The following is a 27,423-nucleotide window of genomic DNA, read 5'->3' on the forward strand; positions in this document are numbered from 1 at the left end:
TGCTCTGCAACGTTGTTCCCTAGGTTGGTCATTAAAGAGGATAGATTACAAAATTTATGAGTGTGTGAATGGGAAATCTACTTATTTGAGCACTATAACCATGTAGGGGTAAACACTGAGGCATGTAAATGAGGAGAGAGAGGTGATGTCTTTAACTGCTCAGTTGCTTTTTTCAAATGTAACTGGTAAAATTAACTCAGCTGTTGTACAGTCTTTGCATATTAGTGCCCTCCACATTGGTGGAAAGCATCCTATTTGCTTGTGAGGATAGTCCATACATTGGCTGGGATTTGCCCATTGTGTTGGGTGGTATATGCCGTGGGACAAGCAGGAAAAACCAGTGAGTTTTTTTTCATGTGGGAGCAATCCAAGAAAAATCTGAATTCTTTTTAGAATTCTGAGAACTTTTTATCATTTTAGTTTTCAGTTAAATTTTTGTAATTTTGACTGGTAAGAACTGATATTGTAGCAAAGAATTTTACTTTATCCTGCTGCTGCAAAATATTACTGCAGCAATGAAACTTAAACAAGAGTGTACCACCAAAATAAAACTGTACGTGCCATTTACAACAACAAAACGCAGTGCACACGAAAGCATCTGCCGACACCAAACTGTTTCAAAGGCTTTAGGACGAAGACTATGAAATGCTTTGTAGCAACAAAATGCTTTAGATGAGCATGATGTCACAGCTGTATACATATCTTACAGGTTGTGGGAAAATATTGCATATTGTGGTTTGGGAAGTGTTACTTAAAAAGTAAATTTTCTTTTACTGAAGATGAATTTTTTTATGTGTGAGAAAGTGTGATGAATTTTTTAAACCCTCATTCAAAACTTAACGCTCTGAGGACCAACGACTTAAAAACATGTTGGGCCCAAAACCAGCCATTTATGCCATTATTAAAAATTTTGTGGCTCATTTGTGTTTGGTATATTTTGAAGGGCAACATGTGCTAAATAAGTCCAAGCTTCACAGTTAGTCTTTCATACTTATTTTAGTTCTTATAAATTATGCAGTAACGATGCCAGAGAGTATATATATATATATATATATATATATATATATATATATATATATATATATACCTCATCTTATATATATATCTGTGCGTGTGTGTGTGTGTGTGTGTGTGTGTGTATAAAAACAAAGATGATGTGACTTACCAAACGAAAGCGCTGGCACGTCGATAGACACACAAACATACACACAAAATTCAAGCTTTCGCAACAAACTGTTGCCTCATCAGGAAAGAGGGAAGGAGAGGGAAAGACGAAAGGATGTGGGTTTTAAGGGAGAGGGTAAGGAGTCATTCCAATCCCGGGAGTGGAAAGACTTACCTTAGGGGGAAAAAAGGACAGGTATACACTAGCACTTCATTAATATATATACATAGACACACACACACACACACACACACACACACACACACACACACAGTGAGTTCTTTAGCCGTTTCAGGTGTTTAATACGATTCTGTCTGTTTTAATTATTTGTGAGTTGACCGTCTGGTTTTAGACTTTCTTTGCTTTCTGCGTTTAATTTGATTGGGAAACCATTGAGATTGAACTTAACATATTCGTGGATGGACATGAAAAATGAAAGGTTGCAATAAATTTTTCATCTGTGATTATTACTTTACGTATGAAATATTCTGTTGCAGATAAATAAAAATGAATTTCCTTGAATATTCTAAAATAATTATTCAGGTTTTACTTTTATTCAAGTACTAAAGCTGTTTGTGCAAGAATGAAAATATTATTGTCCATTGAACTTAGCAAACATTTTCACGTTGCAGTGGAATTTTGTTTTACTGGATGTACCCCGACTAGCTTTGAAGCGTATTCTGCTAAGCTCTCATGAAAATTATCCAGTTTTAAATACACTTTATGATATGTTCAGAATTTATCACTTTTTTTGAATGAAAATTTACAATTTACAAAAGCTGCAGCTTGTATCCACCTGTGAATGCACAAGATAAAATCTACTATCTCTTTTTTATTCTGCGTCTGGAATGCTGTGGAAAGAAACACTTTATTATTTTCGTTCACCTCTACCTGTACACTTTTTAGGATGTGGTCGTTACAGGAATCATATGTTTAAATCTGCCGCTGCTGCAGACTGCTCGCTCGTGGCGCAGCTCTGCACCGCCAGCAATATCCGATAAAATGCTGAAATTTCATAAATAAAATGGTTACTGACCGGTGCGAACTTTGCAGCAATTGTGACAAGCAGATTTTACTAGATAAATATATTTTAACAGAAACACTTAAAATCTTTACACACCTTTTACAATCCCAGCTGCAAATGGCGTTGATCATAATGAAGACTACGTAAGAGCCTAATGCAACGTCACGGGTGCCTCTCCCATTCAGTCCGTGCAGAAGACAAGCGATTCTGTTACAATATATTGCCTATTTATATCTTAACTAATTCTTGTACAGTCTTTGTCATTTTATTACTTTTTTTTTCTGTGGCGGTTTTCACATCCTCCGCCACAGATAGTATTTCACACTCTTTGAATAATCATTTATAATAGCAAAATTTATAATTACATTTTTCCTCACAAAATTAAGTGTCCTTTTGAAATTCAATTAACAGGAATATATTTAAATTATTTGTTGCAGTGATCAGTATACATTGAAAAGCTCTTTTAACTTTCACTTTGAATGCGTGCAGCCAGAGAACGTTACAGGTGTAATCAATTTTTCTGTGGAAAAGTTGAAGTGCTTAGCACAGCATGTATTCACCCAGGTAACTGACAAATGTTCAGTGCACTGCAGTGAAATTTATAATCGTGCATGTCAGAAATATCAGCCATTGCAATTAAAGCTGTGTTCTCAGGATTCTGCCTAACCACTAACTGGGGAAAAAGAGCAAAAAATTTTTTGATGGAGCTATGATTGACTGACAGAAGCACATTGCGCACCACAGTCTTGATTTCATTGCTTCAGAAGCCACCGTGCCCCGTTTGGGGCAGCTGACTGTCATGTTGTAAAGTTTTGTGTTATGCCTGATCTTCTATCTAAACAAAAGATTATAGTGTGTGCAGACAGAGAGGTGCAGGGGCAACAACCACCACCACCAGCACTCCCATCCTTTCTTACATGTTTGGGAGTCTGTGGATGCAGACAAGTTTTAATATTTCAGAATTAATAAGGTACCACAAAATTTTATAATCAGTTTTTTCCTGGTAGCTTTGGAATAAATGTGTGTTCCTGTTCAGTGGTTTTTAGTATATACTTCTGTTGGAATGTTGCTTTGTGTGAATTTCTTTGTCTTGTGTTTTCCAGTTACTGTAATCATTTAAAAAACAAAAAATAAAAAAAAATTATTACTAAATTGTTACGAGAAGTTAATAGTATGAAGGACCTGAAATTCAGTAGTTTTTCACAGACACCGTTAAGATTTATAGCACACCCACACAACACTTGGAAATGGTGTGCAATTTTCTAATTTTGAGTGTGTGCTTGTTTCCATACAGTTTGTGTTGGAAGGTGTTCCACATATCATTACCATTCCCTCCCCTCCCCTGCCATCCTGTTCTATTTGCAAATGTCGTGTTGAAACAATGGTTGTCGGTATACTTCTGTAATATTTCAAGTTTGATTTTTCAGTTAATTTCTTTGTATGAGGTATGTGTGGGAGGACATGTGGTGTTTTACTTCTGTCAGAATGCTTGTTTTCAGAATTTCAACTGTAAGCATCCCCATGTCTTATAAAGTCTCTCATGTAACTTCTAATGATGGAGACAGGTGAGCATATCTGTGATGCTCTCATAAGCCTATGTCAGAATATGCAGCTCTTCTGTGGATCATGTCTGTGTTCTCTATTAATCCTGCTCCCAATTGATTAGCGAGTCATGAATCGTGGGTGAAATAAATTTTCTTAAAATTCTTATAATAACTTTACTGTATATCATCTGTCATTAAAACAGTTAGTCTTTTGTTTCAACAGATATAAAATGTAAGCTAATTTACAGCAAATATTAATATTTGACTCTTGCAAAGTGCAAATACAGTAAAATTTGTTCAAAACAGAATCGTGTGCGCAAATTGAACAAGTTTCCGAGTTACACAAAATGATCTAGGTTACGTAAGGATTGTCAGGTACTGTGCACAAAAGTATAAATTTTGTTTATGTGTATCTATTTATGCACCTATACTCCTGTACAGTAGATGATCATTTACTGTTACACAGAACAACAGTTGATTATCACACTAATTGATAACATACACTATATATTGATAACATACACTGTGTGATCAAAAGTATTCAGACACCTGGCTGAAAATGGCTCAAAAGTACGTGCTGCCCTCCATCGGTTAAAAAAAAAAAAAAAAAAATGGTTCAAATGTCTCTAAGCACTATGGGACTTAACATCTAAGGTCATCAGTCCCCTAGACTTAGAACTACTTAAAATTAACTAACCTAAGGACATCAGACACATCCAGGCTCGAGGCAGGATTCAAAACTGCGACCGTAGCAGCAGTGTGCTTCCGGACTGAAATGCGTAGAACTGCTCGACCAAAGCAGCCAGTGTTCCATCGGTAATAGTGGAATTCTGTGTGGTGTTGGCCCACCCTTAGCTTTGATGACAGCTTCCTCTCTCGTAGGCATATGTTTAATCAGGTCCTGGAAGGCATTCTTGGGGAATTCCAGTGCATTCTTCACAGATTGCTGCATTGAGGAGAGGTGTCGATGTCAGTTGGTGAGTCCGGGCATGAAGTTGCCGTTCCGAAACATCCCAGAGGTGTCCTATAGGATTCAGGTCAGGACTGTGTGCAGGCCACTCCATTACAGGGATGTTATTGTCATGTAACCACTCCGTAACAGGCTATGCATTATGAACAAGTGATCAGTTGTGTTGAAAGATGCAATTGCCATCCCCAAATTGCTCTTCAAAAGTGGGAAGCAGGAAGGTGCTTAGAACATGAATTTAGGCCTGTGCTGTGATACTACCACGCAAAACAAGAAGGGGTGCAAGCCCCTTCCATGAAAGGCAGTACTACACCATAACACCACCACCTCCGAATTTTACTGTTGGCGCTACACACGCTGGCAGATGATGTACACCAGGCATTCGCCATACTCACACCCTGTTATCGGATAGCCACTTTGTGTACCGTGATTCGTCACTCCACACAACGTTTTTCCACTGTTCAATCATCCAATGTTTATGCTACATACACCAAGCGAGGCGTCGTTTGGCATTTACCGGTGTGACATGTGACTTATGAGCAGCCGCATGACCATGAAATCAATGTTTTCTTACCTCCCGCCTAACTGTCATAGTACTTCAAGTGGATCCTGATGCAGTTTGGAATTCCTGTGTGATGGTCTGGATAGACATCTGCTTATTACACATTATGACCCTCTTCAACTGTCAGCGGTCTCTGTCAGTCAACAGAGGGGTTGGCCTGTACACTTTTGTGCTGTAGGTGTCGCTTCATGTTTCCACTACACTATCGCATCAGAAACAATGGACCTAGGGATGTTTAGGAGTGCGGAAATCTTGCGTATAGATGTATGACACCTAATGACGTTAAAGGTCTGTGAGTTCCGCAGAGTGCCCCATTCTGCTCTCTCAATGTCTGATGACTACTGAGGTCACTGGTATGGAGTACCTGCCAGTAGGTGGCAGCACCAATGCACCTAATATGAAAAACATATGTTTTTGGGGGTGTCCGGATACTTTCGATCACATAGTTTAATATGGCATGTCCTTATTTTTACTGTAACTTCAAATTCATCAGCACTGAACACATTTCTTGGGTCATAGTTCCCAATTAATTTGTGTAGTATTGTTCGCATACTGTTGCTATGCTTTCCTGTGCATTCTTAACTCCCCCCACACATTTCATTCCACAAGATATGTTTAGCTTTGAAACTGTTCAGCCATCCTGTGGATGACCAGCTCTCTCTTCTCAAGCTCGTTAGTGTCTTTCAGAGCCTCACTCTGCAGAGTGGGTCCATACAAAGGTGCATTCCCCCACACTTATGAACCATTCCCACACCATCTCATTAATTTCCCATTTTCTGTGCCTCCCTTTTTAGTTGCCTATTCCCCGTCATCCATTCATGTCATATCTTATCCTTGTTTCTTAAATTTTCATAAATGCGTGCTCTGCCATACTTGGGATGCAACATTATTTTGCACACAGGTAGTTTCTCTTTCTAACTCACCTCGATTACCTTAATCTTTTCGTTAAGTGTTAGTAGTGCGTACTTTCTGTTCGACATCATAATTTTCACTTAAAGTGCTACGTGTCAGCTGAAACTGGCAGAAAGCAATGCAAGTAGTGCATTTCTTTGGAATTCTTCACCTTGTTGGGTAAAACCATTGTTTAATGGAGCAACAGTCACTTCTTTGGCGTAACATGACTGACAAGACTGTACATTTTTTGTGTTAAAAGTAGCATCCTTGTATAGAAATGAATAATGTGAGGTCCACTGTAATACAGTAGTACTGTACATTTTTGTGCATTATACAATAAATTATCAGTTAAGTTGTAAAATTTACATTCTGTTTCCAAGTTAGACATGTTTCATTTTATACAAAAAATTAGCAAATAAGTGTTTTGAATGCATACGCACTGAACCTGTACAGTTTGGCCAACTTAAAAGTTATCTACATTCTGCTTTGATCAAGTTTTACTTATTAACAAAAATGATAACATAATTCTGAAAGTGTGTGCTATTAATACTTGATCTCCCTGCAATTGGGTTTACAGTTACTAAAGTTTCCTATGATTGACAAATGCCCATTCAAGAATAATTAATCAGCTTAGTGTTAAAATATCTTCACAGGATCAGTGAGGACTTTTTTTCTATCAACAGAAGGCTTTATACTTCTTCAAATAGTTATTTTCATTTGGCACTACAGCTAGGAGTATGCCATAGTCAAGCTTCTTGTTAACTTAAAATAATATGTTGTGTTGTGACTTGAATCTTGGCTTTCACAGTGCCCTATTATAGTGGTGTGCAAGTGAGAAGGCAGATGCTTTGTGCATTTCACACAGAGAGGGATAGAGAATACAATGCAGTACTGCAGTTTTCTATCTATCTCTAGATTACTCAAAACACTTCAGTCTTTGTGTACCCTAGAATAATTTGGCAGTGATAAGCGTAAGTACCACATTTTGTCCCTGCTTTCGCCTCACCTTAGAAAAACCTATACTGGGCAATTCATGTTCTTGCTTCATAATGTAATGATCTAGTGTTCGCTTTATGCCAAGTATAACATTCACTGTAGTGGTGAGGCATCTTCGCCCCAATATTTCTTCCTCCTTTAATCAATCACGTAGTCATCAAGGAATACCGTGAAACAGTTTGTAGTGGTGTAGTGCCTGATATTGCGAAACAAAATCAAAATGAAAGCTTAAGTCCCAGTCTGAATATAGTGGGTGTGAAAAGTTAATGAAATAAGTGTGTGTGACTTGTTTTATCAAAGAGAGAGAATCTAAACATTCCTTTGCTTATTAATCTACACCTGTTAGTCTGGCAACTTTATGTGACCTGTAATGCTTTCCAAGTGTTGAGTAAGCTCAAATAAATCAATTAATTATACCACATAATTTGAATGGTTTACTAATCACTAAGCGGACACATTGTCAGAGATGCCTCAGAAGTTTCTTATTATTTTGGCCTATGATACTCTTTCATTGAAGTGGAAATTTTGACTCAATTGTAGATGCCTTGTAAGATGTGGGTTGCTGCAGTAATATTTGTGTTGATATGGAGATAGCGTTAAAGTTGTCATTTATATTGCCATCTGTGTCTGTGTTAACTAAACTTCAGTTTAAACACGTTGTCTGAAAATGAAAGAAAATACATTTGTCACCTATTTCACAGAAGTCGGGCAAAAAACTGAAATGTAAACTACATCACTCCTTCAACTAGTTTAAAGAATACTTTGAAAAACTGAAGCCTGTACAAAATCTCCATTGATAGGTGCTGACAGAAACTTGTTACTCTGTACTTACCACTGTGATCAAAAATCTCCAGTAGATCCCACTGAATAATGTAGGCATTAGGGCTATAGAAATTCAAGAAAATACATCACTTTAATAGACATCAAATAAGCCATCAAACAGAATCCAGGGAATTTAAACAAGATGTGATTGTAAGAGAAATGGTCTGGGCATTCCGTCGGGGCAATTCTACAGGGAGGGTATTAATCTGAGAGAACATAAGTGAAAGGGATTGCTGATCTCAGAAACCTACCATGTGATCAAACTGTCTGAAATCTATTGCAGAGGAATTTTATTGTTCAAATGCAAGGGTCAAAGAAGAAATAGTACATCAAGATGCGGTAGACACCACTGGTAACAAAAAAATGCATGGTGTTGTCTAGAGTGGAGCAGACAATGTTGTTATCCTATACATGGTGTGGTGTGGTTTCATTCCTTGAGACATACCGTTACAAGGCGAATGCTGTGATAGTTGATTTGAAAAGGGAATGACCAATCTTCTTAAACATCTTTCACCCAATCCCATCTTATGTTTAAGTCTGTAATGATCTTGTCATTCTCCAGATGATAGATACCACTTTCCTTCCTTCCTTCCTTCCTTCCTTCCTTCCTTCCTTCCTCCTTGCTTTTTTTAAAAAAATTTATTTCTTTTAACAAGACAAGCATAAATTACACTTGGCAAAGGTTTAGTGACTGGTCTTAAGTTGATCGTGTTGTGGCACCATTTAAGCTCTGAAGATACTGTGAGATTGGTGTTTTGATTTCTGGTATGGATTTGAAGGTGAGCCAAAGAAAAAATTAATGCAACTGTTTAAAAAAAGCATTTTAGAGAATAGCATAGTTTCTAATCAAAGGTTTTCTGTGCTCTTATGGTAATAATATCCACATATATATTAAAAATTGATGTGTAAATGGATTTTGTGTGTGTGTGTGTGGGGGGGGGGGGTTCCATGTTTCCTCCTAAACCACTAAACTGATTCCAACTAAACTTGTTGCGCGCGCGCGCGCGCACACACACACACACACACACACACACACACACACACACACACACACACACACACACACACACACACACCCCTTACTGTTGGGCAATAATCACTTTGGGGGTGAGAACCACCTGTGTATCGCATAGCCTCTGATGGGTGAATTTGCAGACTTCATACATCCAGTATTTGAGAATGAGTCCACTTAGCAACTTTCAACAAACTTTGCACACAATTTCAATCCTTTACAATTTTTTTTCTTTCTGACAACCCCTGCAAAACGATGAAAGGAAAAACGTTTATTGCTTACTACTTTTTCACTGGTCATGTGGTAAAAGTACCTTATGAGGCATGATGTTAAGAGTTATTACTTCTTTACTACTAACTGTATTTGTGACACAGTTTACAGACAGCAGGCACATATACCACTGAATGTAAATGCAAAATTATGTCATTGTATGACACACAGTTCAAGAGATCTGACATAAAAATTAAGCACAAGGACAGAAGTTGTGTCATATTGACATGGATGCACATCTATGAGTAAATACTTGGGCAATACAAGGTTTCTTTGTTATTTATCTATAAACCAAGTACCATTGTAATCTCTCCGCATAGTAAATAGCATTGTATTGCAATTTGAAGGAAGTTACGTGACTTTGCTGAATTTTCATACTGAGAGTTCATTTGAGTTCCTTGGGATGAATTGTTGTGTAACCAATCAATTTACCTTAGACGTTCATGAAGAATGTAAACCAGTTTTTGCTACACTGTATCAGAACACAGAAGAAGGAATTTCCCAGTGATTAAAATTATGTAATTGCAGCAAAGAGGTGTTAATGCTACTAGTTACATAGCCAGCATCTTAGAAACGAACAGAATTGAGTGCACAGCATGAGATGTGTACAAAAAAAGCAACCTACTTTTGCTGTAATGCCTTTATTGCTTATTGTACAACTTTTTCAAGCACAATCCCCTCGAAATAGACCACTCTGCTTTCAATACATCGTTCTCATTGTTTCTTCCACACTTCAAAATCCACCTGAAACACATTTTTTGGGATGCACACAGATCTGATGTTGCATTGTCGTGAATCTCTTCTCTGGTTTGGAAATGATGACCTTTCAACATTGTTTTAAGTTTGCAGAACAAGGAAAAGCCTGCTTGGGCTAGGTCTAGAGAAAACACAGTGGATGGGACACATTGGGAGTGTGATGTTTTGCTAGGTTTTTTGGTCATCAGTTTTCTGACTGGTTTGATGCAGCCCACTTTGAATTCCTCTCCTGTGTGAAACTTTTCATCTCAGAGTAGCAATTGCAACCTATGTTCTCAATTAGTTGTTGGAAGTATTCCAGGCTCTGTCTTCCTCTACAGTTTTTATCCTCTACAGCTCCCTGTAGTACCATGAAGTTATTCCTTCATGTCTTAACAGATGTCCTGTCACCCTGCCCCTTCTTCTTGTCAGTGTTTTCCATGTTCTTTCCCTCACCGATCCCGCAGAGAACTACCTCATTCCTTACCTTATCAGTGCATGTAGTTTTCAACATTATTTTGTGGCACCACATCTCAAAGGCTTCGATTCTTTTTGGTTCCTGTTTTCCCCTCAATCCATGCCACACCGACAATTACAGTGCTGTGCTCCAAACGTACATTTCAGAAATTTCTTTCTCAAATTAAGACCTATGTTTGATGCTAGCAAACTTCTCTTGATCAGGAATGCCCTTTTAGCCAATGCCATTCTGCTTTTTATGTCTTCCTTGTACCATCTGTCACGGATTAATTTGTTGCCTAGGTAGCAGAATTTACTTTCTTACTTTGTGATCCCCAGTTCTGATATTAAATTTCTCAGTGTTCTCATTTTTTGCTGCTTCTGATTATTTTATCTTTCTTTAATTTACTCTCCGTTCTTAATCTGTATACATTGGACTATTTGTTTCGTTCAGCACAGCCTGTAATTCTTCTTCACTTTCACTGGATCTTATCATTGATATCCTTTCGCCTTGAATTTTAATCTCACTCCTGAACCTTTCTTTCATTTTCATCAATGCTTCTTTGATATATAGATTGAACAGTTGGGGCAAAAGAAAACACCCCTGCCTTACACCCTTTTTAATCTGAGCACTTCTTTCTTGGTCTTCTAGTATTATCATCACCTTTTTGTTCTTGTAAATGTATTATATTACCCATCTTTCCTTATGTCTTAAACCTACTTCTCAGACTTCTGCGGGTTTCTGTATGGGGAGTTAGTGCTTTGTTTTGGCTCAGCCGTTCCTTTCTTTTCGTTATGTTAGCAGAAAGACACCATTCCTCGTCACCAGTAATGATACATGAGAGGACTGGTCGGTTTTGTTCATGACCTAATTGATGACCAGCAAGCAGAGATGCATGTATGGCCACCTGCTGATTTTTGTGATTTTGGCTTAGAGCATGTGGTACCAATACACCCAATTTCTTAACCTCCCCCATTGCTTGCAAATGTCAGGTGATGGTGGAATGATCACAGTGGACCACATTTGTTAGTTCTTCAGTACAATGACATGGGTTATTGTGGATTAATGTGTTTACACAATCTTCATCAAACCCTGAAGGTCTTCCTGAATGTGGAAAGTCACTAATATCAAAATGATCATCCTTAAAATGAGAAAATAACTTTCTTGCTCTGCTCTGTCTGGTGGCATTATCCCCATACATGATGCAAATGTGTGGTTGCCTCCTTTGCTGTTACCTGTCTTTTGAATTGAAGCAGAAGAATGTGTCAGAAATTCTCCATTTGATATTCCATTTTCTAATGTCCACAGCTCCGCTCCCTATCTCCAGATGAAAAAATGACAATATGCAATTGCAAATAGCAACCAGAATACCAACATGCAAAACAAAAACGCTACGAATATATGCACCAGCCTAATACTCTCACATGGAACAGGCTAGGAGAGCAGAATGACATCTATAGTGACATTTATTGCTCGGCATCCAGAGCTTTGATTGATGGCGTTGAACAGGGAAGAATGAAAATAGTGATGTGAGTGGAGGAGCAACGAAAGTGTTGGATAGTTTTGTACTTTTGAAGGAAGAAAACTATATTTTGGAGATCGGAAATGTTGTATGAAGGTGCTGAGCTATAGTGTAAGAGCCATATGAGCCACGTGAGAGGTGGAATTTGCTTTGTAAGCAGAGATGAAGGGAACAAGGGGACTGTTGTAAATCTTGTCCAAAAGTACTAGAATACTATGCATACACAGAGACATACATAGAAATTATAAAGTGATGAATTTTTCTTACTGCCTTGTAGGAGTCTGCTGTTGAGAAATCCAAAGAAGCTGTTGTATTGTGCTTAATGTTTGAAAAGTTCAAGAATGTAAAATGTGTTTAAATATTCCTCTGTGGGTCCATAAAATTAGAACGCACTTAATGGTTAGGCCGCTGGTCTAGGATTGGGTACAGTGGTGGGCAAATTCCCATTTAATCATTGTGAATTAGTTTTTCCGTGTTTTCATAAATCAGTTTGTGCCTATGTTGGAAAGATTATTATAGCACACACATAGCTTTTTTCCTTCCATTTCCATATCCATTGGAGCTTGGGGTTTGTTGATAATGACCTTATCGCTGGTCATAAAATTTTTGCATTGAAACAGATACTCTGTGAGTACTTCCCTGTTGGCAGGTAGAGGATCTGATGTATGTGTAATTATTGCTCGCATGTTGGTATTGTTGTAGCTATGTTAATAAAATTACCAACTTACAGGTGACTAAATACACTTGCAGAATATGTGACTTAATTCATCAACAGAGTTCAGTAGAAGAAAAGTCAGGAATATGGATTGAGTTATGGTATACCATTATTAAAGTGAACCAGCTTTAAGAAAACACATCAGTAATATGCTATTATTGGACAGGTACCAACTATTCGCATTTACTTCAACTATGTTAAATATTACAAAAGTAACAGAAAGACATTGCTGTACTTGGAAAAAAAAGCTACTGCTTCCTCGGTTATATTAAGCAGATGCCATTCATTACTCATTGCTAACTCAATCTTCACAGGAGCACATTGACATTGATCATGAAACAACAGTTACCTATGTGCAGCAATAATACAAGCATTTCATGCCATTCCACATCATCAACGGTAATTGTGAATGCTAGCATGTTTTGTGATTGTGATTTTTACGCATCTCTCAAATTACTTTTTGTACAGCTATGTACTTGTAACATTGGTCACATCATTAAGCGTACAGTCTAGACAGTAGAAATATACAGGGTGATTCAAAAAGAATACCACAACTTTAGGAATTTAAAACTCTGCAACGACAAAAGGCAGAGCTAAGCACTATCTGTCGGCGAATTAAGGGAGCTATAAAGTTTCATTTAGTTGTACATTTGTTCGCCATTTCAGCCAATAAAGTTTTTGGTCCCTTTTTCTTCGAAGGTGCTACTGTAACTGGACTACAGTATCTGGAGATGTTAGAGAATTGGCTCTTCCCTCAGCTCGAACAAGAAGCACAATAATTCATATTTCAGCAGGATGGAGCCCCACCACATTGGCACTTATCTGTCCGTATCTACCTGAACGTCAACTACCTGAGGCGATGGATCGGCCGCCAGGCAGCCCGTGACAGAGCACGTCATCACTGGCCTCCAAGAAGCCCTGATCTTACCCCCTGCGATTTTTTCTTATGGGGGTATGTTAAGGATATGGTGTTACGGCCACCTCTCCCAGCCACCATTGATGATTTGAAACGAGAAATAACAGCAGCTATCCAAACTGTTACGCCTGATATGCTACAGAGAGTGTGGAACGAGTTGGAGTATTGGGTTGATATTGCTCGTGTGTCTGGAGGGGGCCATATTGAACATCTCTGAACTTGTTTTTGAGTGAAAAAAGAAAACCTTTTTAAATACTCTTTGTAATGATGTATAACAGAAGGTTATACTATGTTTCTTTCATTAAATACACATTTTTAAAGTTGTGGTATTCTTTTTGAATCACCCTGTATAACAGCTTACACAATAGATACATATATCATCTTGTACAGTCTCTACATGATTATACCTAAAACACAGTGACGTACAATTCATAATCTTAGACAACATGTAATATTTCTCAATGATTTACAGTACCAGAAGTTAAAAAATACAATTTTGTGACATACAATTATTTAATTTCTAATGCTACCTTCTCTTAAAATGGTACATGCAATTTATTAGATCCAGGATGACCTTTTGCTCACTGTATATTCATATACACTGCCACATTAAAAATTCTTCTTCTATTTTAATTTTTTTTGGGTTTTCAGGGAAAGTCTTCTCAGTTTCCAGGTGTGGTAATTCTCTTGGCAGTACCAGATTATTGTATCCACTTCCCCCCTTCTTGTTTTCCTCTCTCTCTCTCTCTCTCTCTCTCTCTCTCTCTCTCTCTCTCTCTCTCCCCCCCCCTCCCTCCCTCTCCCCCGTCCCTCCCTCCCTCCCCCTCCCCCGTCCCTCCCTCCCTCCCTCCCTCTCCCCCGTCCCTCCCTCCCTCCCCCTCCCCCGTCCCTCCCTCCCTCCCTCCCTCTCCCCCGTCCCTCCCTCCCTCCCTCCCTCTCCCCCGTCCCTCCCTCCCTCCCTCCCTCTCCCCCGTCCCTCCCTCCCTCCCTCCCTCTCCCCCGTCCCTCCCTCCCTCCCTCCCTCCCTCTCCCCCGTCCCTCCCTCCCTCCCTCCCTCTCCCCCGTCCCTCCCTCCCTCCCTCCCTCTCCCCCGTCCCTCCCTCCCTCCCTCCCTCTCCCCCGTCCCTCCCTCCCTCTCCCCCGTCCCTCCCTCCCTCCCTCCCTCCCTCTCCCCCGTCCCTCCCTCCCTCCCTCCCTCCCTCTCCCCCGTCCCTCCCTCCCTCCCTCCCTCCCTCTCCCCCGTCCGTCCCTCCCTCCCTCCCTCTCCCCCGTCCCTCCCTCCCTCCCTCCCTCCCTCTCCCCCGTCCCTCCCTCCCTCCCTCCCTCCCTCTCCCCCGTCCGTCCCTCCCTCCCTCTCCCCCGTCCGTCCCTCCCTCCCTCTCCCCCGTCCGTCCCTCCCTCCCTCTCCCCCGTCCGTCCCTCCCTCCCTCTCCCCCGTCCGTCCCTCCCTCCCTCCCCCCCGTCCCTCCCTCCCTCCCTCCCTCTCCCCCCTGTTCTCCTAGATACCTCTAATCTATGTGTGAAAGACACAGCAATTAACTTCTGTTCTTTGTCTTTTGTGGATGTCTCAATAGGTTCATTGATTTCCGGTTTTGTTGGATCTTGTAATGCGCAATCACAGTTATCTTTAATATATACAGTGGTGGAAAAGTCTGAATATCAGGCTCTTTCAGCTCCCATATTGTGGTTTCATATTTCATGACAGACAATGCACATGAGGTCTTGATAGACATACTAAGCCAGCTGTTTCACTCAGATACCATTGACACTGTCTTGCTGAAAATAGTGTTTGTCTGCACTTTAGGTCACTGTATGTTGTTGTATTTGAAAAATTAACTGAAACTAGTTCTTTCAAGCCCTTCATATTAAAAAAAGAGTGCTGTGTTTTCCATTGTTTGTTTACTGTTAAAAACTGTGTACATAGTTATTTTAGATTGAAAATAGCTCATTTCCCACGAAGCATTGTGCAGTATCATGAACCAAGTACCTCAAAATTGTTCACAACATTTAGCAGTCATGATACTTGTGTGCATCATCATAATTTCATTTTCGTATGTTTGTACATTATTTACTGGTAAATTAACAGGATAGACACCATTACAGATCCTTGAGGTACACCATACTTAATAGTTCTCACTTGGATTTGTATAAGATTTCAATGGTTAATATTGTATTTTGTTACTGAGATGGTGATACCTGTCTGCTGCATGATCATGGGTACTAGTATTCTCTAGTTTCTTTATCAGGAGTGCATGATTTTGTCCCAACACCTTGGAGAAGTCAAGGAAGAATCCACATGCTGTATAGTGAATTCTGTTAAAAATTCAATTCTTGTTTCCAATGATTCTGTTTCTGATATCTATACTGTGCTGCAGTTAAGCTCTTCCAAGAAGCATTTAGTCTGTGAATATGAGCACTTCTGATAATACTGAGAAGTGCGATACAAAAGTTACTACTCTGTAATTATTAAGATCACCATTTTTTCCCTTTTGTATACATGTAATACTTTAATCAATTACAGTTGACTAGGAAATATTCCTTCTGATCAACTGGATCAAAAATATGTAATCCTTTGTGGAATATTTTGAAGTTCCATTATTTCCAGAGAGGTCCAGAATGACATGCCTTACAGGTGGCCATGCGTGTAACAGTAAGCTTGAGAAATAATGTGTAACTAATCATTTTGTACAGACGTGCACAAATTCTCCTTGTCACACACTGCCCAAGCATATCTGTGCTAGCATCATGTGCTTCGAATATGCAGAGCTGGAGTAAGACAATGCGAGATGTGGTGTGAGAACTCTTCGTATAATGAAAAATTTAAGTTACTCAGAGTTGCAAATATATCCACATGATACCAAGATCTATTTCGGGATTTCATCCATTTTCAGCTAGTGCAATAATAATAAAAAAAACCCTCTTTATTCTGTTGAAAATATTAATATATTACACAAATTGAAGTGGTTGAAAGCTGAAAATGGGGCTTGGTATAAAATAAAGTACTACAAAAAGTGGCTGATGCTGTGTTTCGTCAAGCCATTCAATCCATAGCCACAGAGCTCATTCACCGTTAGATTGGATGCACCGTTAGATTGGATGAATTAATGATGTATACCATTACTGATCACTCACATCTCCATGGATTAGAAAGCAAGATACAATAATGATACAAGCTATAACACCATACGAAAGACTGACGACAATATTGCGATTTGTCGTTGAAAGTGCTAAGATCATAAATTCGCATTTGCACACACCTGTAATGTTAACGTCTTGGCCTACGTAATTTCTCAACCCATTTTACGCAATGTTAACAAATACCTACGACTTGCCTTTCTGACAAAGTTTTCTCTGTGATAGCTGCAATTTGCCAGTACATGCCTGTTCAAGCGTGCACAGTTGAAAATCGATCAAGGCCTTGGCCACGGGACATTAAATTTCATTTCATCCCACAATCACCTTGAGAAGTCCGAATGAGTGCGCAAAATTCACCGAAATCATCAGGCATGCGTGTCCAAAGTGCTCGATCATGCATGTGTGTCAAGTATGATGTACATGGGTCTGCCATGCCCGAAGTGAAGCCTACTTTACAAGAGTGACTTTCTAGTCAGAATAGACTACTTGTGGGTAATGTTACGCGCCTGCGTGCAGGGTCGTCAGGTAACCGGCTTTAGTCGGACAAGTCCGGCCCTTAACTGTTGCATCCGGCCAAATATATTAAAAGTTCGTATGTCCGATGATTGTTAGGCTATTTACCTATGAAATAGAATACAATGAGGCCGATTTCGAGCTAATGACTTACTCGCCAGTTATACTAACAGGATATGTAGGTGTACCAACCAATTCTTATATGTAAGCCTTATACATTGTCAAAACGACGCTACGCGCAGAGCGAGCGAGGTAATGAAGTGAACAGCCAATGCCAGCCCTCCCCACCCTGCCCCCACCCCCACCACGCGCGCTCGTCGCTCCTACGAGTTTTGAGACACGCAGCGTCCGAACGTGAATTAGTCTGCGCGGCGCATTCGCTAGGAAAGCGCGTTGTACATGCTTGCTTTGCACGCGACACCGTTCGTTTTATCGGTGAGTAGCAGACCGTAATTCTGGTAAGATAATTATTTTCCCTGTTCTGGTATTAATGTGTTATTGTTAAGTGATATTCCCGAAGTACAAAAGTAATGCCAAAGTACACTGTTAAAATTCGTTTACTCTTTTTAAAACACTTTATACTGATTGTAATACCATTTTCTTTCAGATTTAACTATGTCGAAGAGAAAATGCCGATTTTCTGACAGATTACAAAGTCAGTACAAGATGTTTATATGTGGGAAGGAACCGTGGGAAGCAAAATGTGATATTTGTGACCAAACAATTTCTATTGCTCATAAAGGCAAAGCTGACTTAGAAAAGCATTTAAAAACAGAGAAACACCAAATGAAGATCCGTAGTATAGCATCTACTTCCAAAATAGGTACTATTACGTTGCCAAACGTGGCCTAAAGTTTAAAACGAAGCGTTCGTGCCGCTTATAAGCCACTAGACTGGACTGCTGCAGTTGGTATGTGTAACCATCCCGATGCAAAAATCGCTAAAAATGTAACATGTTTCACAACTAAAGCAGAAATTATACTGGAATAACGTTTAGCCTCATTTGCGCTAGAACAAACATTATATGTTTTGAAAATTCGATTAATAAGCGCCGCCACAGTTGGTAGCAGTAGTTATGGTACTACTAAGCTTTTTGGCTCAGCTAATATTTTAACCACGAGACTGGGGAATTCATGTTCTCTTACTTGATCTACAAGCCATACCCAGCGATATTGCTGAAACCTTATTCTGCAAAAAAAACTTGACTGTAATTGCTCATTAAGAAACGATTGAAAGTAACCGACACTGTTTCTGTTTAAAATAGGTAGTCCGGCTTTCAGTGCAATATGTCCGGCTAAGTATAACGGAGAGTCCGGCTTTTCTATTGTTAGATCTGGCTACGCCACCTGTGCGTTCAGCCGCCAACCGCGTGGCATGCGAGACAGTGACGTCAATGATGTGTGGGCTATGCAGAATATAGTTACAAAATACCGAGTATTCTGACGATTGCACAGAAACAAGGGACTCTGATGTTCTATTTTAACATCGGAAATTAATCTGACCTCGCCTGCTCTCATTCAGTGCTTGGAAATGGGTTTTTTGTCGTATTGATCTTTAAAGTATATGTTATTGTTCATTTTTACTGTCATTGTACATTGCTAAACCTGAATGAGGGCTTTGCTACTAGTGTTACACCTTAAAAGGCAAAAGTCTGTAAAGAAAACGATAAGTTTCACATTACTTGGGCAGAGAAAAAGCCTGCACTTTGCATAAACTCGTAAATACACAAACGTTTTTAACTAAAATTATCTCGATAGTGAAGATCTGTTGAACAAGGGAAATAATTTTCGATGTTATTAGGTACATAAAATGAAAGAAAATACAGAGGATACAGCAAAAAACGCTATTTACTACCTATTCACTCAATAATACGATCTTTGTTAAGAAAATACACATTTTTTGTTTTGCCATTAGTAAACCCTGTCATTGTTTAGTAAACCTTGTCATTGTTATTTCAATGCCAACGACTTTGCCGCATTGGTAACACCGATTCCTGTCAGACATCGAACGTAAGCGCTGTCAGACTGGGCTAGCACATGGATGGGTGACCATCCTGCCTTGAGAGCTGTTGGCAAGCGGAGTGCACATAGCACTGGAGGCAAACTGAGTAAGTAGCGGCTCCGGTTTTGTAAACACACACACGGCCGGGAGAGCGGTGTGCTGATCTCATGGCCGCCTGTATCCACATCCAGTGACGCCTGTGGGCTGAGGATGACACGGGGCCGGTCGGTACAGTTGGGCTTTTGCGGCCTGTTCGGGCAGAGATTTTTTAAAAAAATTGCTATTTCTAGATATTTCGAATCTTTGTAAGGACTGACCTCTATAACCTCACTTTCATCGTTCGAGTTCCGAACTGCACAATAGACAGCTGTCACAACCCAAACAGTTTAGGCGCAGGGAGCCGATGTAAAAAAAGACCGTTGTGGCAGGGTAGATTCAGTACAGCAATAACATGCCCTTGCGCTGCAGTAGACTAACTTGCCACAAGTAACCCAGTCGCCCTTGTAATTGGGTTTAAGAAAGACCTGCGACGCTCAGCGTATAGTCTGTAAACGGAAAAGCTAGCAGCGATCGTACTGGGGGAAGCGACCTTATCAGGAACAACGCTACAGCTGCCACATGGTACAGTACAAAGGAGTATGTTTCCCGTACAACAGGGTAGGGGCAGTGTGCAGTGATTTATGTAATTCTGTTCATGCGTTTTTGCGGTAGTTATAAATTTAGTTATATAAACTTCTTCCGGGTGTTCTGTGCCCTGCACAGCGCAGGTTGGAAAGGCGCACAGCGAGAGGTCTGATACAACATTGGGAAACAGCATGAGCTTTGAGCAGACACGCTGCATCTCACACCGTCGCCGGAGGTCGTCCGATAACCTCGGCTGACAGCTAGGTCACAGTCCGGGTGACCTCGCTCAGTTTTTGGCGGGGTCTTGTAGGTTAAGTTAGAATCTTTTCTATGTATGGAGGAGGTTAGATTTCAACTTCTCAGGGTGGGATGGATACCACCACGCCCCTGCGTAGATGAGTGTCGCATTACGGCTTTTTCCATTAAAAAGACACCGAATGCACGTGAATGAGTTGTATTTGTTTCTGAAAGATTTGGGACTTTAATTACAGGAATAACCTGAGATGTTCAACGAACATATGAGATGAAGAAAGAATCTTACATACATACATATGCGAGATGATTCGTGATGACATTGAAAAGCAAGAGTACAAACACTCTGCACAATTTCAGATAAATTTAGCAAAACAGCATAAGTCAATAACATTTAATGATTTTCATTCAGCGTATGTTTGAAAGACAAATATAAAGCATTGAAAAACGGAAAAACAGCTATTTGCAAACCACTTCTTATAGCAGAATCACCGCCCAACTGGTATAAACCGCCCGTAGACAGTATTAGTAATAATTCGAAGACTGTACTTAAAACCCAAAAAAGATCCACCACTGTAACCTTAAACATAAGGTAGACCATCTTTCTCAAATTATTTTTTGAGGTTACTATTCACGCCTAAAATTTGGTTTCCAATAAAGCTGCTATTTCAGCCCATAGATTCCGAGCTATATCCCTATTAAGATATTTTTCACCCCTAGCGTTCCACAAACTCCCTTCTTGAACTAAATTACCAGTTTCTTACAGTGTTTCGTGTGTGCGAACGTCGACCGATCCCACCGTAGAAAACAGAGTAGAGTTTCACCGATTGTCGTACGTTCGTAGTTCGGACGGTGAGATCGGCTGCATTGCGACCGGGCACATGCTGGCATACGAAACGCTAGGCTGTCTTCGGCCGATGTCGGTCGTTGTCGGAATCCACCGAAGTCGGCGCCACAGTGACCGCAGCTGTTCCAGCTCGAATACCCGCCCGCGGGCAGGGGTGGGCAAACAAAAGACGCGCGGGTAGCCATGCTCTTGACTAAGCGTTGTAGTTATTCCTTGCTTCTTGTGTATTAATGATGACTATCCTGCTCGCTTTTTAGTTTGCTGACACCCAAACTGTATCCCGAGTGCACGCACGGCCTGGGCGCAAGTGGATCGACGTGCGGGTAGCGCTGCGTGGTGCGGAAGGATACATAGCGTGCGGGCCCGCGCGGGTACGGCGTCGGGTTGGGTAATATCGCGCACGGCCTGGGCAGTGCTGTGCAGTGCGGCGCCATGTTGCCGGGTAGCAAAATGGAGGCGGCAGAAATGCTGTCGGCGGGCAAGCTGATGAAGGTGCGGCAGGCGGGCACTTCGAGCGTGTGGCGGCACTTCAAGCTGCTAGTCACCAAACGCTCGCGCCGGCCCGTCGGCTACGTGACCTGCATCGCCTGCGGCACAGTCTTGCGCCACAACAGCCACCGTACCGGCACTTCTTCGCTCTACCGTCACGCCTACTATTTCTGCCGCAAGCGCTTCGCTGCAGGTACACCGCACGCTAAACGCATGCCGTAAGTGCGTCGGCGTCGTGTATGACACACTGTGTAACCCACCTGTCGAATCATTACCGCGAAAGCTACCGCTGACAGTTGAGTACGAGGAAAGGAGTTTCACGTGCCGTCTGATATGATGGGCTGCAAGTGTCGCAGTCTTCCATTTTTCGGAAAATAATTATTGCTTCCCAGAAGTTACCGGTATTGCAGAGTTTGACACTTCATGCTATTGAATTAGGATTATTAACAAGTAATTGACACTGGAGTCACGTGCAGCTGACCATACGGGTGGTGGGGTGATGCGCAGTAGCAAGACGCGGTGTACCACGTGACACTCTGACCAATAGCGTCGTAGGATTCGGTTAACCGGCGAGTAACTCAGAGTTGTGCGCTCCTACCGGTTAGCTCCGGTACTACCGAAGAAGGCGACCAGCAACAGGAGCCTGGTCACCGTAAACGGACAGGCAGCCATTTTATTGAAGTATAGCTAGTTAGTGCATTCGGTTAACTGGTGAGTAAATCGGAGCTTCCGACTTGTGCGGCTCTCCCTCAGGTTATCTATAGTGTTCGAACCGAAGTTGACGCTATCTGTTCTAATACATTTCACTTTGCACTCAAAGAAGCAGGTACGTTAAGGTTTATATAGATTCGTGAATTTTTGTTGGAAGAGTGCTTCATCTGACAATAATACTAACGTTGTAACCGAAAAATGTTTTTTAGATATGTCAAAACGGAGATCTGATGTGTGGCAGTTTTTTCAAAGATCGATGAACCAAAAGTATGCTATTTGTAACTTGTGTGGGCGGTCCTATGCCACAGGTGGAGGAACGTCTAACCTGCACAATCATTTAAAACGCTGCTTCAAGGATTATTATAGTGATGGAGGGCCACAAACTGACGAAATATCTAACGAACAGGAAAGTATGTACATGAAAAATACAGAATACTGTGTGTGTGTGTGTGTGTGTGTGTGTGTGTGTGTGTATTTGTTTGTTTAGAGAGAGCTACTAGCTAGCTAGCTGGGGGAGGGGGAGTTGTCTGTGAAGAAATTACGTACTAAAAGGTATTTAAAATTAGCGTTTCCTTATGTTGTTGGTAGAATACGCACCAACCGGAATTCACTATTTCATGAACCCATGTTGAATGTGCGTCAGAGTCAATATGGATTGTCAATGTCTTAATCGTATCAAAAAGTATCTGCACATAAATACACGCCTCCGCCCTACACGTGGCGTTGGAGGAGCGAGCTCGGACCACGGAGGCCATCAATTTTGAAATACCCTCGCTCCCTTTTCAGCCGGAGCAGCTGGGAGACTCCGGTAGAATTGGCGCGAATGCGGAAACAGCCGGTCAATTTAGTTACCGGTCTTAATTGCGACCACTCACTATGATATGGAACGAGTCTGTTTTACAGTTGTAGTACACACTTATCGTTAAATCACCTTGTAGGTGGTCAAAGATTTCTTATGGCTAATACTTCGTTGATTTCTGCGATATACGAAGGGTGGGTGAAAGATAGTGTGAGATATACCTCCTCCTAGTATTATATTTATGAACGTTACTGTTGTTAACGGATTGGGATTGAGCATTAATTGAAAAAACTTAATAAGGGAGAAAGTATGTAGATGCTGATGGCAGTATGCTCTGTTGTTTAGAGCTGTCCAAAAGAGGTTGTATAATAGGCACCACATATTATCCATATTACCCATTTCTGTATGAGAAATACTTGTTGATTTAATGATGAGCTACCCCTAAATATGTTGCAATAAACTTTGTTGAAAATCCAACTCATTTACATTTTTATCCCCGCAATCTTCTATTTGTATGGCAAAAGTTGCAGAGCTGAGGTGTTTAAGATTCGTGACGAGTGAATTAAAGCTGAGCCGCAATATATACACACTCAAGAATTTAACATATTTTGTTCGTTTTATTCAAAAATTATTTCAAATTGTTTTGTGAGGCCCTCTGCTACAGAGTTTCATGTACTTTTTTAAAAAATCTCAAGTTCAGTAATGAGGAATGCTGTGTAATCCACCTGTTGGATCATTATCACAAGAATTCCAAGTAGCAATGCAGTTGTTGAGGAAGGGGTGGAGGTGCTTTTAATTCGTGTTCGGGAAAAGGGTAGATTTCTACACACCATGTAGATGGATAAATTGCTACTCACCATGTAAAGGAGGTGTAGAGTCACAGTCAGACACAATGAAAGGACTTCTAAAGATTTCAGCTTAAAACAGAGGATCCAGCACTGAACAATATGGGATACCAAAGCTGATGATACCCCAGTCAGATACGGCAGATGTGCTTTCAGCATAGTTTAGAACCACCTTTTTCTATTCATTGTTGAGATGATTCGAGCATGATTGCATCTCCTATTCATGCTTAAGCAAAATCTGATTTGTCACACAATCTAAGGCCATTGAAAGCGAGTTCACTACTAGAGCCATTTTATTATTGTTCAAGGATTCTAGAGATTCATTAGCTCATGAGAAAATGACATTATAAGCCAAACTATTTTATGTTGAGGGGATTGTATTATTGATGTACTGTAGCTAGTGTGGCTGAACATAGATTTTCCAGAATTTTTTATGGACTTCTTCAGAGGAAACTAAGGTAGTTATTAGGAACCTCTGTTTTATCACCTTTAATTGACAATTGCTTGTTTGAGTCTATTGAGGACAATTTCTTGTTTAAAGACTCTTTGAATTTGTGTGAGATAACTTTACTTTTAGATTTGTAACTGTTTCAGTACTCTTATGTATTGCCCACATCAGTGAAGTTTTTATTTTTCATTGTTCGAATTACCTCATTTTTCTTAGACAGGAAGTATACGTGTGTGGTCAAGTTTTGTCAGCACAAGGTTGCACATGTTTTGTACCTTACTTTACAGATCGTTTCAAGTAATCAAGTTGTTAAAAATGATTATTATATACCCCTTCCCTTCAACTACCTACTCCTATTATGATTTACCCTGCATCATCCATTGTCTGGCAATTAATTCTACCTGTTTCTCTCTCCCTCTCTGTCTGTGTGTGTGTGTGTGTGTGTGTGTGTGTGTGTGTGTTGTTCTGATTCTCAATTCCATATTTTAAGAAAAGGCTTTATTTATATAACTTAAATCTTAAAACATTCCAAGAAACTTCTGGAGAAGCATTTTCTGGGAATCATTTGATTTTCTGACAGGCATACAACATCCTCAGTAACAGTATTTTTTATTCCTTTTGTGAGTCACCTGCAACTAGTATTTTTCTGGGGGTTATTTTTGATGTTCTTGTGGAAGAACTTCCTCAGATGTGAATACTCAAAATATTTTTTTGTGCACTGTATCCTAGTCTTTATGTTGCAAGGAGTTGTTAAAAATGTGTAGTTCTGGTTCATTTATTAATCTGATCCTTTTACTGACATATCAGAAGTTCCTAGTGGGAGTAGTAGTGCAAATTGTAAACAGCTGACAGTTGTGACCTGGCATACCATTTAAGAATTTATTTGACTTCTATTTTTATAACAGCTGTTAATCTATAAAAATGTTGCCTATGAGACTGTCACAGCTTTTGCTCTTGGGGGAAACCAACCACAATTATCAGACTGTATGAATTCAGCATGTTCAGTGTCTGTTCTGTGTTTATTGTATGTAAGGAATTTGAGATTACCACCAGTAATGATATTTTCTTTGTTTTTGTAAACAGGCAAGTTAACTCGGTCTGCTTTCTGACCCTCAATTTTTCTCGTATAAATAATGAATATGTGTATTCAGTGAATTAAATCTCATAAACATCAAAATATTAGTCGACACAATAAATATTTATATGAGTAAGTACTACGTTCAGTGTAGTCTTTCATGGCCAATACTTTTGATATTGCTGATACTTGATTTATGGGCATAAGTTTTTGGTCCAAGGCATAATTCTTTGTGTGACATTGTCTCCCACTACTGGAGACTAAATCAGACGCTTTAGGGAATTGGAAAGCTATTACAGACTAGGAAAAAGTTGAACAAGCCAAATTGTTTGTTTGTCTCCACGCAACAGTTGGTTCGTGACATCATTGGACTGCTGCCCAAGCCTGTGGAGTTGCATAGAATATGATGTGGAGCTCATGGAAGGTAAGAGTTAGCACTGTTTGTTTTATTTAGCACTAGGACCCACAACTTGTGTAATTTTAGTCCTTCTCATTTTATGTTGAAATTGTTTTTGTGGTTTTGAATTTCTATGGCCCCTCAGTTCATCCCAGAATAGTAATTATTAGATCTTGCTAAAACCACAGTGTCATGGAAATGAATTTGGTTGTTTTCCTGGTCCTAGTGCATGATATGCTATTACTAATTTATCTGTCTTGCCCACATGATAAATCAGCAATAGCCAATCACACACTAGGACCAAGAAGCCACAATATTATATTCTCTGACACTGTGGTTTTATTAAGATCTAACAATTACTATACTAGGAGGAGGAGTAGTTAAATAAGTTGTGAGCATAGAGCTAAATAAAATGAACACCTAACTCCATAGCATTTGTTAGTGGGGCTCCACAATCGTAGGCAGCTGTCAGATGACATCATGAACCGATATAATCGGCTTGTTTAGAGTCTGTAACAGCTTTGAGTCTTTAGAACCTCTGATGAAGTCTCCAGCAGTGGAAGACAAAATGTTAGGCATAGAATTACACGTTAGACTGTAGCATTAAGCCCATAAATCAAATATTCCCAGTTAGCACTACATTATCTTAAATTTAAATAACCACCTCTCAATTCCCCATTGTTTATTGTGTAGAAAGCAGTTACATCAGCACTGTTCTTTCTAACAAATGATATTCAATAAAATGTAAGATCTGTACACCATGTAAAGTTTAAGTCACATGTTGACAGTCGGTGAAGTTGTTATTTAGTTCTATTATAATTTTATGAAATACGCCGAGTTTACTGGCAGCGACATCGTTTGATCTGCTGGTGCTGCTGTCGTGACAGATTTATTTCCTTCTACATACAAGAGGGGCGGTACTTTGTAGGGAGGGAGAGCTGCTGTTGTGATGACACTAATATTTATTGGATTGGATCATGTTACACATTGGTAGAAACATATTGTCTTCTCTCAACAAAACCATAAACAGTCCTTCAGTATTGTGGATCTTCTCGGGGTCAGGCACATTCCCTACGGGCTAGCTGGTACTGACGATTCTGTTGCATTCGCTTGTGCAGTGGAAGAGCTCTTTGGCTGTTGAATTTTGTATGTTGGCAGTTCTTGATCTTTAGCGTGCAGCTCGGTCTGAAGTTACAATACTCATTCTGTGGTTCTGTTGTTATTGATGTTATCTGCTACCTTGTTCTTTTAGCGGTAATGTGTTCTACTCAGTGGTGCACTTGGTTATCATGTAATGGAGCAATGGGAGCTGCAGATTGAGAACAAGAACTCCTATACAGTTTTATGACTTGTTGACTCAGATAGGTGTCCTTTGTAATGAAGTGCAAATCTTGTCTCGTGAAAAGTTCGCTAACCGTATCTGATTTATGAAGGGAGAGTATGTATTATTGGGGTAGCCATTCTTTTGGAAAACCTGGAATTCTCAGGGAATCACATTTTACCTGGAAAAATCAAGGAATTAATTGAAATTCTAAAATCTCAGGGAATTCTGCATTTTTAACCTAGCATTCAAATTGGATTTTATTTATTTTTGTAAATTAAAAATTTTTAAAATATATAATACTTGCATTTCTAAGTGCATTAATTATATGAATAACATTCCGTATAAATTATCAGTGTTTAAAA

General features: G+C 40.0%; 1 protein-coding gene across 11 annotated transcripts in view; it reads left to right on the forward strand.

Annotated features, from left to right (window-relative positions):
- Positions 1-27,423, forward strand: part of LOC126419898 (protein bric-a-brac 1-like) — a 459,260-nt gene that overhangs the window by 325,090 nt on the left and 106,747 nt on the right. The window contains exon 1 of one of the 11 annotated variants that reach the window (XM_050087173.1): positions 21,402-21,655. The exons of the other annotated variants lie outside the window; for them this stretch is intronic. Coding sequence (XP_049943130.1) covers positions 21,406-21,655 — 250 coding nt within the window. The 5' untranslated portion in view covers positions 21,402-21,405. Of the gene's footprint in view, positions 1-21,401; positions 21,656-27,423 lie in introns of those variants that run through there. 11 annotated transcript variants of the gene reach the window in all.

The sequence above is a fragment of the Schistocerca serialis genome, chromosome 9 (assembly GCF_023864345.2).
Source record: "Schistocerca serialis cubense isolate TAMUIC-IGC-003099 chromosome 9, iqSchSeri2.2, whole genome shotgun sequence".
In the NCBI taxonomy this organism is placed as follows: domain Eukaryota; kingdom Metazoa; phylum Arthropoda; class Insecta; order Orthoptera; family Acrididae; genus Schistocerca; species Schistocerca serialis.